Below are 17,349 nucleotides of genomic sequence, written 5' to 3' on the forward strand. Positions count from 1 at the left end.
TGCATGCTTATGAAGATACCATTACACATGGTGAGACTAGTGGCTGGCGAGTTCATTCACGTGGATTCTGTTACTGAGGTAAGCCTTCACATTGTTCGTGGAGGCTAGTGCTTCAACTCTATCTATTTATAGCTTATGACTTCTTTTCTTGGGGTTTGCACGCCCGACAATTGAACTCATGTAACTCTAATAGATGCTCTATGGTCTTATTGGAGGATTTGGGTTAGAGATATATTATTTAAGTGATCTTTTCCTTTCATTGATCGATATACGATTTTAGTTGGATCATTATTTTGTTTTAATGAGTATTGATGTGTTTTGAAGTTGCACATGTTTTATCTTGTGCTTAAATGATTTGGTATGGTTATTTGGTACACTCGACGGGTGGTGTAAGTGGGTGTCAGTCACGGCTAGGGGGTAGTTTGGGATGTGACAACTAGTAGTATTATTATAGTTCTTGTTTTTTATATTTATCTTTATTTATTATTATTTTTAATAATCTATCCTACTACGTTGTTTATTATGTTTTGATTATTGCACTATTATGTTGTTGTTTTTGCTCCTTCTGGTAGACTTTGCACTGTTTACTTGTTACTTGCTATATTTTCTTTATTGTCTCATTCTTTGATCCTGAATTTGTTGCACTTGAGCATTAGTTCTAGCTATCGCTCCAAAGTGATAGCGCCATCGAAAGATAGTGTGTCAACCAATCAAACTTCGATACCTAAATTCATTCATCCAAAGACTTTTCCATTTCAAGATCCATGCCTTCGAAAAACAACCTCTCTACCTCCATAAGTTAGTGGTAAAATATGCATACATTCTACCCTCTCTGCACCCCATTTGTGAAATTTCACTGGATATGTTATTATTGTTGTTGATAGTGACACATCATCACCAAAGAGAAAACAAAACAAGTGTTGCAGGCTTGTTGCCTATGAACTCAGAAAAAATATGAAATGACAATCAAGCTCTTAAGGGGATGTTTGATAGTTGATTAGAGTTATGCAGGTGTTAGTAATGCATGAATTAGTTATGAAAAAAGTGATGTATTATTTTATAGATGAATTAATTATGCAGGGATTAGTTATTCATGTATTACGTATTTATAAATTAATTATTCCATATTCCATCTTCTATCTAGCATAAAATTATACATAGATCCTCTCATAATTATACATGTATTAGTTATGCTGATTTCCAAATTGCAAATCAAATAACGTATTAGTTTTATACATAGTCCTAACCAACTACCAAATATGGTACTCCCTCTGTCACAGTTTATATGACTTAGTTTGACTTGACACAGAGTTTAAGAAACAAAAAAACACTTTTGAAACTTGTGATCTAAAATAAATTATAGATATGGCATGACTATAAGTTTTTAAAATTATTACTTCCTCTGTCCCGTTTTATATAAGTTAGTTTGACTTGACACAAAGTTTAAGAAAGAAAGAAAAACTTTTGAAACTTGTGGTCTAAGATAAATCATAGATATGGCGTGACTATAGGTTTTTTAAATTATTACTTCGTCCGTCCCATTTTATATAAGTTAGTTTGACTTGACACAAAGTTTAAGAAAGACAGAATTTTTTTTGAAACTTGTGGTATAAATTAAGTGAAAGATGTTTGTTTGACTAAAAACGAAAGTGAATTATATAAACTGAGACAAAGAAAGTACTAATACATATGTAAATCATAATACATGTATAATATTTCTCGTAACCAACTACCCAACAACCCCCTAGTGCCTAAACAAGCATGACCATAAAACAAGCAACTCAAGCACCTAACTGTTGCCTATTATATCAGAACAACAAATCAAATGAAGATACTAAAAATTGAAGATTTATATGAAAAAGGCAAGAGGTGGGACCAATGTTCAATTTTTGATTTTCCAACAATACCCTTGGACAAAAGCAGTAAAAAAGAAATAGAGGTATGAGTGTTGAGAACAAGATTCCAGCACAACCACATTCTAATGGCTACTTCACTTCAAAATTTGGTACCACCATTTTCTTGCCGGCGTCCGAGCGATACATCCCCTTCTACTCCTATCGCCATTTTTCGAGGAGGGAGAAGAAGAAATGCAAGAAAGACGTTGAGGGTCTGTAGAGCTATGGTTGAGAAGACAGTACAAGGGGCTTCTTCTACTTTTGCTAAGGAAATGGAAAGGCTTTCAGCTAAGGAGTCTCTGCTTCTTGCAGTCAGTCCTTATCTCTTTTTACTCCAATTTATTTGTTTTTTCTTTTCTGTATGAACCAATACAAGAATCCATGGTTTGCCTATTTAAATTTAACTAACTCATTAAAATTGTGGAAATGTTCACAATTTCATCAACATTTGCCTTTTCATCTTTTCAAATTAATTTTGGGAATATACAGTGGACCATCAGTCCATACCTAGATTCTTCACCCCCTGTACCAGTTGGTGTCTCACAACATGGTTTTGAGTTCATTTTCTTAACATTGTATTATTGCCAGAGTCATTCCTGCTCTTTTGGTTTACTGAATGTTGACCCCCATGTTCTGTTGTCCACGCTTTAGATATCCAGCCCTACATGTGAGGGGAGTGTTAGAGTGTCTCGCATTAGTTATGCGAATGAGTTGTTGTCTACTTATATGTTTTTGGGGGAAGGCATTCCTCACCTCGTGAGCTAACTTTTTGAATTGAATTACGCTTAAGGTCTATATTCTTAACAGTTGTTATGTTTATGTTTGAGTTGCTTGTTTTAACTTAAGAGTAGTTTGTAAATCCAACTTGTACTAGGTAATCATAGGTATCTTTTGGGATTCTCATGGACATTCTCTGTGCCACTTGTAAATTCTTGTCATGTCTACTTCTTATTTAATGGCCCATTCTTTTTGATCGACTTAAATGGTAGAATTCACAACAGTACATAAACAAAAGAACTAAAAGTAAAATCAAGAATGGTGGTGTAGACTGACAGAAGAGATCTATTCTCTTTGTTTCATTTTACTTTACACTATTTCTTTTTTAGTATGTTAAACAAGAATGACATCTTTCTATTTTTATGGAGAAATGTCATTCATGATGTTAAAGAATGACAAAAGTCCCACATCGGTGGTTAATGAGATGGGTGGACTCCTTATAAGGCTTAGGCAATCCTCCTCCCTTTGAGCTAGCTTTTGGGGTGTGAGTCAGGCCTAAGACCTAATTTAACATGGTATCAAAGCAGGGCCCGTCTCACCCGATGTTGGGGCCCCCAAAATCAAAATTGCCCACGCACCAGATGCTAAGCACTGGGCGTGAGGTGGGGTGTTAAAGAATGACAAAAGTCCCACATCGGTGGTTAATGAGATGGGTGGACTCCTTATAAGGCTTAGGCAATCCTCCTCCCTTTGAGCTAGTTTTTGGGGTGTGAGTCAGGCCTAAGACCTAATTTAACACATGACAAGTATGGTCAAGATGACTTGTGGTGTTCAAAGGTGGTTGTGATCCCCCATGGTGTAGGAGTTTGGAAAGCAATCAGATCCCTTTGGTCTTTGATGGCTGGAAAAATTAGTTTTAAGAGTGGGCAATGGAAGGAAAATTCTTTTTTGGGTTGATAATTGACTTGGGCATGGACCTCTAAAGGAAGTCTTCCCTGAATTCTTTAGCATTGCCACTATGCCAGACATTAATCTGGAATCAGCAAAAGGAGTACAACGATGGAATTTACTGTTAGAAGGCTACTGCATGATTGGGAGCTGGAAAGAGTTGTTGAATTTTTCAAAACCTTGAAATCATTCCAAGGGTTCAAAGATATTGAAGACTCACTTATATGGAAGCCCACCGGTAAAGGAACTAATTCTGTTAACTCAGCTTATAGCATTCTGATTAGGCACAGACAGTCAACTAATCAGTGGCCATGGAGATCCATTTGGAAGATGAAGGCTCCTTTTAAGGTGGTATGCTTTTCTTGGCTAGTAGCAAGAAATGATTGCCTCACACAGGATAAACTTCAAAGAAGGGGATTCCAACTGTGTTCTAGATGCTTTTTGTGCGGAGCTGCTAGGGAAAATAATAGTCACCTATTCATTCATTGTCTTGTTACTGGACAATTATGGCAACTATTCTTGAACATGGTAGGAATCAGATGATCAATGCCAGCAACGAGTGCTGATTTACTGAAATGTTGGAACCAGAATGATGGGGCAGTTAGTCTGAAAAATTAGTGGAAACTTGTCCCTGCTTGCATATGGTTAGACCATTTAGAAGGAGAGGAACTATAGAACTTTTGAAAGAAAAATACAATTTTGTGGAGAAAATCAAGATGAACTGTATACTTTTGTTTTATTTTTGGTGTAAAGAAAGCTATGCTAAGGAGGCTGAATCACTAGTTGATATGATATGATTCTTGTGAAGCAGTAGCCTAAGCTTGGTTGGGTTGTAAAGTCTTTTTGCACTGTCATGGTGCAACTTTTGATATATATATATATATATATATATATATATTGACGTTACCAGTTTCAAAAAACACACACATTTAACTTTAAACTTCTCATTTACCCTAAATAACATGATTTTGTAGCCACATAGATGTCATGACATGTTTAAGGCCACATGTTCCATAACTCTTTTCTTTTATAAATTTCATGTACAGGTTCACATAAAATAAGGTGGGTATTATATATACTCTTGTCTCTTTACATTTTTCCTGCAATTCATAATTTTCCTTTGTTTAATTTCTTTCATTGTTTCTCTATGATTGACTCATCAAAGAATCGGCCTTGGGTAAACTAAATGTTCTTATATATCCCATTTCAATTTAAGAAAAGGCTCAGGGAATGGTGGAAAGAGTGTCACGGGAGATACAAAGTTGTGCAGGTCTGCAGGAGGGTTAACTTGATGGGGCCGGGAGGTTTAGAGAACAATATTATTGATGATATTGCAATGGTTATTTTCAAGAAATCGCACTTCTGTTCTTTCTTTGTGTCCCTTAAGCACTAAAAGAAATTAATTACTCTGTTATAGTTCAAAGATGCAGGTGGATTTGAAGCATTGGTCACTGGGAAGACAACAGATGTACAATGCATTGATGTGAATGAGAGGATCATTAGTCTCGAGAAGCTCAATCCGACGCCTCGTCCCTCAACGTAAGGTGTTAAATCTTACCAACAAACTTAATTTTTAAGATTCTTGACAAGGTACTCATTGGTGGTTTCATTTCCCAGGTCTCCCAATTTGGAAGGACGATGGAATTTTGAGTGGTTTGGAGCTGGTAGCCCAGTTCTTCTTTTTGCCAAATTTTTGTTTGGGTAAGTTCTATTTTTTGGGATAACATTCACTTTTATTTTTCCTATTCCAACTTACATAAACTCATTAGTGTATGAACTAAGTAAATGAAATGAAGTAGTTGTGCAAATAATGAATCAATTGTACGTGGAGTAGTTTATCCTTTTTCTGAAACCTGCATTGTGCTACTAATAAACAATTGTCATACTGGAGATCAAATGGAGACCATTTCTTGAAGACTAACAATTTAGAGAAGAAAGTTTGAACCATAGGTATGATGGTTGCCTTCCATTATCTAAAGTGCATGCTGAATGTTTAAACATCTAATCATTCCCTTCCATACCTTTGCACCAGTGGCAAATTAAGTGATAGTTGAGTGGGGAAATTGCACCTACTGAAATTTGATATAATTGTTTCTATTTCTGCAGAACAGTACATAGGTTGTACTGAAACCCGTATTTACATAAGGAAACTCTAATAATACCGACCTATCCCTATAATGAGTCTAAGACATCAATGATAGAGACTGTATCATTAGAGTAAATTTGATTACACCAAAAACACAGAGTCGAAATGCAATTCAGTTTAACTTGTTGCATACTACTCTCCCTATTCTCAAAAACTCTAAGGTTCCTCTCTTTCTATATTGTCCACCAAATAGTGGCAGGGACAATTCTCCAGTTACTTCTGTTTTTTGCTTGTGTCCCTGCTTCTTCCCAGCTAAATAGAGCCTCTGAAATTCTCCCAGGCATGGACCAGGAGATGCTTTTATGTCTCAGGAACAGATTCCACAACTGGCCAGCGTAAACAAATGATTGACTGTTTCTGCAGTTTTCCCACAGAAAAAACATCTAGAGCAAAGTGTAATTCCCCTCTTCATTAAATTCTCCTGTGTCAATACTGCTTCTTTAGCCAATAACCACACAAAGCAAGACACCTTGTAGGGGATCTTGGCTTTCCATATATGTTTCCAGGGCCACTTGAGTAGCTGCAGATTTGGATGATTCAACTTCTTGTACACTGCACATTTGATATAATTATGCTATATGCCAGAGCTTTTGCTTAGAATTTCTAATCTTTTCCATTTTGAACCTGATAATTTCCTAGAAGTAGTCAGAAATTGGTAGAATAGTTTTATCTGAGGCTGAAATTTGATAGAATTACACTATATGCCTGAGCTTTTGCTTAGAACTTTGAATCTTTTCCATCTTTAAACCTGATAATTTCCTAGAAGAAGTCAGATATTGGTAGAATAGTTTTTTCTGAGGTGTCCTGCATAAGGGAAAAAAGTAAAATGCTAAAAGAAATGCTTTTAGGTTCTTTCATCCAACTAGAGGGCCCTTCCTTTATCTTTTCATTTTCTTTCTTTCATTTCCGATGACACAAAATATTTGAATTACTTTTTTTTTTACATGCACTTGTTTTTAAGCTTAGAAGTCACAGCTAGCCCACAAAGTTGCTTGTCAGGGCCACTTTATAAAATCAACAAAATTGCTTGTCAGCAATCTTCTGGCTATCTAAGATAAAAATAAAATTTATGATTTGTTTTGTGTGAATGTACTATGAATAGTTAGAAAGTTAAGCCAAGATGGGAGATTTATTCATATTACTTGTATTAGTGGGAAGATGTGTGTACCCAGTGAAATAGTTGATATACGTGTAAGCTTGTTCGGATACTATGGTTATTCCCCAAAAAAATAAAAAATCGGACAAAGTGACGAGATGAATCACTCTTTTAGTCCACCAAACTAGATAAAGGTAAAGGAATAATCTTTGCTCTCACTGGGAAAAAAAGTCTGATTGGGAAGAAAAGGTATGGTAATAAGAAAATAGGTCCAACCTTTTTAAGGAATGCAACTGATTTTATGACATTGAATTTTGAAATTTGGCGAATGACCAAACTAAACCCCCATTCATGGAGGCCAATTTCTTCCCTTCAGTTAGGTTTTTACTATTCTAGTACATTATTGTCTTCTAGGTATTTGCATGATTTTTCTTTTGAAGGAAAGACAATACATTTACCATAATTGGTTGAAAGTTCCTTCCCAAAAATTGAAAGTAAAGATCTTTCATATTTAGTGAATCTTTTTCTTGGAGAAAATAATTTTGGACCTCTATAGATTGTGGTTCTTTCCTTCTCACTTGGTAGCATCCACAATGCAAATTTTATCTAGAGTTTTTGGGGAGAAAATTTGTGAAACACAAGTTTCTATTTTGAAACTAGTAATGTTGTATTCCTCAACATTAAGGACGTGTTGGAAACCTTCAAAAAGGAGAAAACAGTAATAAAAGTATTCCTTACAAAAATCCTAACAAATCTACAAGCTGCTTTGATTCCTCTATACCTTTCTCTTTACACCAAAAATAAAATAATACAGGACAATTCCATTTGACTTTCTGAAAGAAATTGTACCTATCTTCAAAGTATCTACTATTCCTCTCACTCCAAATAGTCCGCTTGATGCAATGTAGAATTATCCTCCACCATTTCTTCTGGCTCTTGTTACCTCCTCTTCTGATCCAACAACTCAACAAATCTACAATCTGCGTAGGCATGGTCCACTTTGTCGTTGTGAGACTGAGTCCATATCTCTGTTGTATATGTGCAGTGCAAAAATAGGTGTCTGTCTGCGTCTCTGCATAGTATGTATCTGGATACAATATTTAACCCCTTTCTCTTCAAACCTTCATGTGTCAAGCAATATCTCTTAGCTACCAACCATGTAAAGCATTTTACCTTAGTTGATGCTAGGTTTTTCCAAATATTCCTCCACACTTTTTGACGGTCTCTAGCTTGCTGAACATTTCTTTTTTATAAGCCCTGTTTACGGTTAATATCACATCCTAACTGTATTTCCACCTCAAAAATGTCAGAATCAGAAGTGGTACCTTTGGAATCCTTTATCCCTATAAGAAAATTGGCCACTCTATCCACCTTCCAGTCATTCAATAACTTCCTAAAGGATAAGTTCCATCCTTGTGGAGTCCAACATTAATTCATAGTAGCCTCAGGCAGTGTTTTGGAGAGCGAGAAGCGGAAAAAAGCGACGAGGGCTTGCTTCACTGAAGCGTGAAGCGAAGCACACGGTTTTTTCTACTAAAGCGTTATTTAGTACAAAAATAAAAAATATTAAATTTGCATATATAAATAACCAAGAACTCAACAGAAATAACATATTAAGCAAATCTTTCAGTTCTTAAATTAAAAAGTAAATAAAAGATGGTCAATAATCCTCATAATCATAACATATTAAGCAAATGCAAACAACAAAACCAAATAAGCAAAACAGCAGAGCATAACAGGGGAAATAAAACCCTAGAAGTAGTCGCTGAAAGCCTGGAAGAGAGTCCAGAGAAGAAGATGAAAAGAGAGGAGGAACTTATCATTTGAGTTGCAGCAACAGATGTTGAGATGTTTGAGCCACAGAAGAAGAAGAAGAGGGAAATGTTTTGAGTCCCAGCAGACAAGTGTGTTATACAGAAGTTAAAAAAAAAAAAAAAAAAAAAAACCTAACCACGCTTTTTGTCATCTTTGCTTTAAGTGTGCTTCTCACTTCGCCTACTGAAGCACTCGCTTTTTTAGCAGCTCCTCGCTTCAGAGCATAAAAGCGCAGTGCTTGCACCTCGCCTCGTTTCACGCTTTAAGCGCGCTTTTTGTCGCTTTTCACAACACCCTCAGGATTATATAAGGATAAGTTCCATCCTTGTGGAGTCCAACATTAATTCATAGTAGCCTCAGGATTATTGCACAAGATAAACAGATCAGGAAAGGATTCCTTTAGAGGAGTCTGTTCATTCCAAGCATCCCTCCAAAATATTATTATTCTATCATCTCCCACTTTAACTTACATGTTCACTTCTAACTTGGGCTACAAAGCTCTGATAGTTCTCCATACCCCAACACTGTAGGTACTGGAGCTCTTATTGCTGCACCAAGGGCTGGACTCACCAAATTTGCATTTAATAACATCCTTCCATAAGGCTTGTCCCTGTCCTTTGTATCTCCATAGACACTTCAACAGTTCCTGATGCCCAAACCCCCCCCCCCCCCCCCCAAATCTTTGCTAAGTTGTGCTATCTCCCATTTAACCGAACTAGTTTTGGGAACGTACGATGCACGTTTGTCCCCTACTCCCCTACTACTGTAAAAAAATTGGACAACGAGTGAAAGATATATGGTGCTTTCCAAATAGAAACAACTCTAACACAATAAGTTAACTAAGATACATCGAGCCTTACAGCACGCCTCACGGGAAACCTAAGCTTGAATTACAATTTCAGGAATAAATATGGAGAAACAAAAACTGACCTGAAAAATGTTCTCAGGCACAATTCCCCAAAACTCTCTCTCCTACTTTCTAGGTGAGAGAGTACCCTCTTTTCGGTAGGTCGCCTGAGAACTACCAACCTCATCCTTCCCCTCAGCTATCTCCTTCTGCGATAGCTTTCTCTCTCCCTTTACCTCAGTTCCCTTCCACAGACATGGAGGAAAATATGATTTATTTCCACGCCGGTTTCAAGTCATTCAATATTCGGTTTCAAGTCATTCAAATTACCAGATGGACATTTCAAGTCTGGCGAGGAAGTCTGGTTTGATTGGGTGGAGCGTAGTAGAAACATGATGAGAAGAATAAATCTCAACAAAAAAGTGATGGAGTGGATTTGTTTTGTCCTGAAAGAAGCCTCAAACGACAACAAGAATCTTGTGAGGAGATGGAGAATGAACTATGAAGGACCAAATAGCAAAGTATTTTAGTACAAGGAAGTTTAATGCCCACGGAAGACTACTCTTCGAGGATCGAGGCCATGAGCATATCATTGGATATACAGAAGTTGATTGGGCAGGATCACCCTTTGTTAGATTTTCTATATCCGGATATTGTGTTTTAGTAGGAGTGTCCTAGAAGAGTAAGAAACAAAGTGTGGTTGATCTAGTGCAAAAGTAGATTATTGAGCAATGGTTATAGCAAGTTGTGAGCTAATTAAGATTAAATAGTTGTTGAGAGAACCAAAATTTAGGAGATCTATCAGATGGAACTTGTGTGTGATAGCCAAATGTCCCTTCATATCGCATCAAATCTGGTATTTCATCAGAGGACTAAGCACATTGACTCTCACTTTGTCAGAGAAAAGATAATCTCGGGAGATATTGTTACAAAATTTGTGAAGTCGAGTGATTAGTTTGCAAATATCTTCACCAAGGCCCTCACCGGTCATCGTATTAGTTACATCTGTAACAAGGTCGGTACATATGACTTGTATGCACCAACTTGAAGGGAGTGTTAAAATTAGAATAGGAAAAAGAATAGAAATAGTATATGGAATCCTAATTGGTAAGGATTGCAATGTAGTGTCTATAAATAAGGCATAGTGCAATAATGTAGAGACATAACTCAATAATATATTTCTCACAGGCACCTTACTTAATAGGCCTGAGCATGCATGCTTGTTCACTTTTAGTCAATATGCTAATTTCAGTTGATATCTTCTTAACATTGAGGTGAATGATCGTAGTTTTGCTTTGAGTTTAGTTCGATGAATGTCAGTTTATAATATTTCTACCGGAAACATGCTGTTGCAGGAGAATTCCTCCAACGTTGGCAAATTTATCAAAATTGGATGTGCTGATCAAGGATGGATGTGGGACTGCTACCGCACAAGTCAAAATACTAAATTCGGTAATTTATCTTTGTCAGGAAATTTGATATGTACATCCCATGCTCTAGTATGTAGAAAGTAATCTTCCTCTTCTAGTTATAGAGTTGGAAATAAAACAATCCTATTGTTTATGTTATCTACAAACACAAGTCATTTGATTCACAAACTAGTCATGCAGGGCAATAACATAGGGATCGTCATGCGGTGAATCATAGTATAGTGATTTTCTCACAGTAAGTAATAATCTATGGACTGTTATACAATGAATAATAACATAAGGATTGTCTACTTCAACAGCGGTTTTATCCCTAGATACTTTTTATCCAGGTATTGCTAATACAGAATTGCCATTCTACGAAATCTCCTCCACGAGATTATAAATAGATTCCTGCATAAATTTGCCGTATTTGTATTTTTTATTTTTTGATAACCAAATTTTCTGTTTTTGTACTTAATAGTGCAAGCTGAATCCTGCCTTAGTTATGTAGAGTTTGTACTTTGTACCGGAAACTAAATGTTATATTAGTTATGCAGAGATTATATCAATAACACAGAGTTATGTGTTGCTAATCACTTTTATATTAGTTATGAGAAATTGAGATTATTACTCTTTATGTGGTCAATCAAATTCCCATGATGTGATATAAGTGGTCAGCACCAAATATCTTGCTTTCTTCCTCCTTTAATGCCTCACATTTGGTTGATAATTGGTACACCAAAAGACACATTGACGGCAAGTGACGTTTTGGTCATGTTACCGAGAAAAATAGGTGGGACGAGATAACAAGCGCTAGATGCATAGCTTGATACTTTGACATTATTACAATACCAACTTACTGAAACATAAGAAAACAGCTTAATAACAGAAACTTAGTAATTATGTTAGAACATGAATAGGTTTATACAATCTATTAGAATAGGAATAGGTTTATACAATCTTATTAGAATACGAATAGTTTATACAATCCTATTTAGAATAGGAACAGGAATACAAATAGAAATAGGAATAGTAAATAGTATCCTACTTGGTAAAAGATTGTATTCTAGGGTCTATAAATAGGGTCTCAATGTAATAATGTAGACACAACAACAATTCAGTAATATTCTTTTCCTATATTTCTCACATGGGAAGGAAGGACCCTGGAAGACTAAGGAAGTGACATCCACATATGGAACCAGTTTGTGGAGATCAATTAGAAACTTATGGCATGGTTTCTATGCAAAAACTGAATGTAATGTGAACAATGGGAGGAAGATCAGGTTTTGGGAAGGTAACTGGTTAGGGAATGGAAGCCTCAAACGCTTGTTCCCAGATATTCATCACCTGAACCAACAACAAGAGTCGACTCTTTATGAAGTTTGGTCTGAACATGGATGGAACCTTACCTACAGAAGACTGATGCAAGACTGGGAGGTGGAAAGATTGGCTGAATTTTATGGAACACTTGATCAGTTCTTAGGATTCAAGGAAGGAGAAGACACTCTTAAATGGAAATGTCATAATAAAGGTTTATTCACTGTTAGTTCTGCATATAGAAATATGAATCAGATGGGATCCCAAGTTAACTTTCTGCCTTGGAAGCTTATATGGAAGGTTAAAATACCATATAAAGTGGTAGTTTTTACTTGGTTGGTGGTGAAAGAGGTTGTACTTACACAAGAGGATCTTATGAAGAGGGGAATACAAATGTGCCCAAGATGTTTTTGTGAGCAGGTTGCAAAGACAATTAATCATCTGTTCTTGCATTCTTGCATTGTAAAGTGGTTGGCCAGTTGTGAAATTTGTTTACTAGCTTTAGAGGTATAAGTTGGACTGTTCCAGGGAGAACAGGACAGGCTCTAGAAAGCTGGAATATGGAGGGCAGTGGCAGCACAGACAAGAGTAGATGGAAAATTGTCCCAACTGTTATTTGGTGGACCGTATGGAAAGAAAGGAATTCTAGGAATTTTGATAACAAGAGCATCCCTCTGCACAAGATTAAAATGAACTGCATTATCACTTTTTGCTATTGGTGTAGTTCAGAGTATATAGCTGACCCTGTGGCTATTGTAGACATTCTAGGGTCCTTATAAAGGTGAAAGGAGGATCTAGGGATAGTTCTCTTTTTTCTTCTTTCTTTTCTTTATCTTTTGTTTATGCCCGACACACGTGTGGAGGGAGGATATGATTTAAATTTTTGGATACCAGCTTTGAGCTGATGATTGATATACAAATGTTACCTTTATCAAAAAAAAAAAGAATAGGAATAGGTTTATACAATCTTATTAGAATAGGAATAGTTTATACAATCCTATTTAGAAAAGGAATAGGAATACAAATAGAAATAGGAATAGTAAATAGTATCCTACTTGGGAAAAGATTGTATTCTAGGGTCTATAAATAGGGTCTTAACGTAATAATGTAGACACAACAACAATTCAATAATATTCTTTTCCTATATTTCTCACAGAGGCTATTAACTGGCTAACAAGGTGGCGACAGTTTTACATTTACGTATCACTTTTTAAAATCCTTATTTTATAAGGCTATGTCTGTTTGGTATCTTGAATATCCTTTTGCAGCAGAAAGTAAAGCTTAGGGGAATAAAGCTGAAAGGGAATGATATAGGAAAAGCTTGGCTTTATGGGGACTACCATTATATGCTTAGCTTAACTGACTAGGAATTAGGTTCACAAACAAGGTACGTGCTTATTTGATCTCCAAATTTACAGAAGTCTCTGTTCTTCAGTGTTTAGATCAACTGTTCTCAGACTTCATTTAAATTAAGAATTTTATGAATTTTGTGTAGCTAAAGATTTCCACAGCCAATGAAGTATCAAGATAGCTGCAATAACAGTATTGCAATTCAAAACACAACAACAATAACATACCCTGTGAAATCCCACAAATTGAGGTTGTGGAGGGTAGAGTGTATGTAGACCTTATCCCTAACTCGTGGTGGTAGAGAGGCTATTTCCGAAAGACCCTACGGCTCAAGTGAAGCAGAACAAAGTAGTAAAGAAAAGGATAAACAACATTGTAGAAAACATGGCAACTAATAGGAAAGGAGTGCAGAGCATAAACATTAACAAAATAGTGCTATCACCTAAACATAATAAACAATAGATAGTAACACATAACAAAAGCAAGAAACTACATGAATAAGACTATTACTATGACAAACATGGTGTCCCAGACTACCACCAAACCTAATTCCGTCGAAAATCAAGACAACATTCAACTACCTACTAACCTTCTACCCTAATCTGCGACATCCATACCCTCGTATCCAAGGTCATGTCCTCGGCAAGCTAAAGCTCCGTCATGTCCTGTATAATCACAATCTCCTCAATACTTCTTCAGCCTACCCTCTACCTCTCCTCGTACCCACTGTATCCAACCTCCTCACTAGGCATCTTCACATCTCCTCTTCATATGCCCAAACCATCTTAGTCTCCCTTCCTCATCTTGTCCACCATAGAGGTCACTCCCACCTCTTCCCGGATATTCTCATTCCCAATGTTATTGCTCCTAGTATGCCCACACTTAAAATGTTATTTTAGTTACAAGCTCAAATTCTAGACTTGCATACAGTTTTCAAAAGGAAGGGAAATAAATTCAACATCAATAATACCAGATATTATTATCATAAGGAGGAGAAGATGAACAAAATGCTAGGTCTTAATAAGCTCTAAATGAAAAACATTTGTTCTTATGACGGCGGTAACAATGCTAGCTTGTTCCACCTCGACTATTTCACCAGGTATCTACTACCTTCAACCAGAAGGTATCTGGTAATTCCTGCTCACCAATGCTTAGACAAATAAGAAGAGATCACCTCATTGTTTCGGAAACTCTAAATGAGAAGTGTTTTAATAAGGTAGGGTCAACATTACTTAATATTCTTATTTTAATGAAGCAAACGTGAATTTGGGCCTGATTATGTGTTGATTCTTGTTTTATACTCAGTTTGAAACTTAGAGGCTCATGCTCAGTTGCCTCGTAATCACTTACACCTTGGCCACTGTTTCTTCAGGCTGGTAATTGGTTCTAGGCTGGTCAATATCAGTTGAGTCGTATTCTTGATATTGAGTCTTACACAAGGACTCAAGGTCTTGCATCTTTCAATTTATTGGTTGAGATGTTGTGAAATGTTAATGAATTTATTAGTATATCTGATCACATGTATCTGAAGAGGTGAAAATACTTTCTTGTGAAATGCAGATTGAGAATAAATTTATCATCTCCACCAAGTATAGTGTTGAAGGGCCTCTTCGTATGAAAGAAGAGTATGTTGAAGGGGCATTTGAATCTCCAAAGGTCAATGAGGAAGCTGTACCTGAACAACTAAAAGGTGCTTTTGGCCAGGCATTTAATACTCTGCAACAACTTCCTGTCCCCATTAGAGATGCTGTGTCCAGTGGCATGAAAGTTCCCCTTAGTAAGATTTCAGTATTTTTCAATATACTCGATGCAAATATATTGTATCTATGGTGTACAAATATTGTTGAAGTATTGAGATATTTACTTACTCTTTTCTAGTATGATAACCTAGTAGCACTTTGTTGGCTTTTTAAAAGATAGTGCCATAAAAAGGGTTTTAAATGGTCTCTCAATAATTTTATTAAGCACAGGAGGACTTGAAATTAAACACACAAAATCTGCATAATTTACAACATACCTAGTGTAATATCACAAAGTGAGATCTGGGGAGGGTAGAGTCTACGGAGACCATACTCCTACCTCAAAGGTAGAGAGGTTGTTTTCGATAGACTCTCGGCTCAATAAAAAAAATAACAAATAGTAATGGCAGTACAAGAACCAACAGATAGTAACAAAAATAATAGATTATAAAAGAATAATACCACAAAAAAGTAATACAACAGACGAAGTACAAGAAACAAATATCTCAATAACCTAATTTATCGTAAAGAAATTCAAATTTAAATAAAGTAGACTACTGCTGCAACTAAACTGTTTATTATTCAAATTAGCAGTAACAGAGGTAATTTTCAACACTTTAAATGTCTGTCAATTCTGTTTGAAACCTCTATGATGTGCTGGCTATTTGAAGCTTCTCAATCGTGTCAAATCTTCAAAATGTTCAAATCTAGCATTGGTGAGAGCAATTCAAAGTTAATTTTCTGCCTGATCTGTCCTTCAAGCAAGATTTGTTTTAGGTTATTTTGATTCTTTGATCTTATTCAGCTTATATTCTCATTTGCATCAGCCTCTGCCTTTTGAGAACTCGTTTGTACTTCAGCACATTAATGTTGCTTGAACTGCCATATTACATCTATTTTGGTTACTTGTGCTTCTCAAAGGCTTCTTGTTTTTAGTTCCTAGGACATATCCTGATGTCTTAAAAAACAAAGAAGAAACTAAAGTAGATAAGAAAGATAGAAGCTTGAAGATTTATGATATTGCTACTGTTTAGGCATTTAATGTTGCTTCTCACTCTGGGCTGTTACGATATCAGGCGGGACCTTCCAGAGACTTATTCTGATTTCTTACCTTGATGACGAGATCCTGGTGAGTCCTCTCACTATATTCTTTTTCTTTCTAAGAGGCACCGTTACTTTTATTTTTCATACACCGTTAGTATATAGCACCACAATATCTTCACACAAGTGCTGGAAATTGTTTTAAGTAACCTTTTAGCTTTCACTAGATTCATATTGAGATTACTTTTATAACATAGATTTTCTGAACTTCATATATTATAACATAAAGGAAAATTGGTATTGATTCTAAATTCTGTAGAATTTGTAAGTTATTATTTATAGAGCTGAGATTGTTGTGCCTTCGAATGCTTACAAAGAAACTATGAATCAAGCATTGCTGCTATTACAAGATCCAAAGTTAGTTCGATGAATTGAACCTTGATTTTTTTAACATGCTCTACTAATCTGCTGGTTGGGTGCAGATCATAAGGAATACTGCAGGAGAACCTGAGGTTCTAACAAGGTTGGAGGCAGGACCTGATCCTCAAAATATAACCGAATATGAGAGTTAAGTGACTGTAGGCACATTTTGCATGAAAAAACCAACTTTGTTTTTACTATTACTTCACATTTCTATGTAACATAACATAAATAATACATTGGCAATATCTCGCATATAAAAAATTTCTCACTGCTTAACACCCACATCGATGAGCAACGAACATGAGCTCACCCATTGTGGAAAGAATTGGTAAAAACTTGCCATGGTTTTGTGAATGAGTCTTCTTGAGGCAAAAGAAGTGGTTGTCAGAGTTGGTATTAAATATATCCATCGTCCGTTGGTATGGTTTTTTTTCTTTGTGATTTGGCTAACATTTGTTACTACAACCTCAGATCAGATTAACTCATTTGAATTAGCTGATCTTTATAAGATATAATATTTGACAGACTGGTTGGAAAGGAGTGAGAAAAGAATTATTGATAGATAGATTGTACTATTTGGTCAAAATGAAAAAATAGCCTCAAAGA

At 36.0% G+C, this 17,349-nt stretch overlaps 1 protein-coding gene across 1 annotated transcript; it reads left to right on the top strand.

Moving 5' to 3' along the window:
• The first annotated feature begins 1,963 nt into the window (after window positions 1-1,963).
• Window positions 1,964-16,989, top strand: LOC125830056 (probable plastid-lipid-associated protein 13, chloroplastic). Its single transcript, XM_049509274.1, has 7 exons — window positions 1,964-2,206; window positions 4,978-5,099; window positions 5,178-5,261; window positions 10,820-10,916; window positions 15,101-15,317; window positions 16,356-16,408; window positions 16,803-16,989. Exons 1-7 carry the CDS (start codon window positions 1,982-1,984, stop codon window positions 16,890-16,892), a joined length of 888 nt encoding a protein of 295 aa, XP_049365231.1. The 5' UTR covers window positions 1,964-1,981; the 3' UTR covers window positions 16,893-16,989.
• Window positions 16,990-17,349: the final 360 nt, after the last annotated feature.

The sequence above is a fragment of the Solanum verrucosum genome, unplaced genomic scaffold (genome assembly GCF_900185275.1).
Source record: "Solanum verrucosum unplaced genomic scaffold, falcon-dt-bn FXZP01000151.1, whole genome shotgun sequence".
Lineage (NCBI taxonomy): Eukaryota > Viridiplantae > Streptophyta > Magnoliopsida > Solanales > Solanaceae > Solanum > Solanum verrucosum.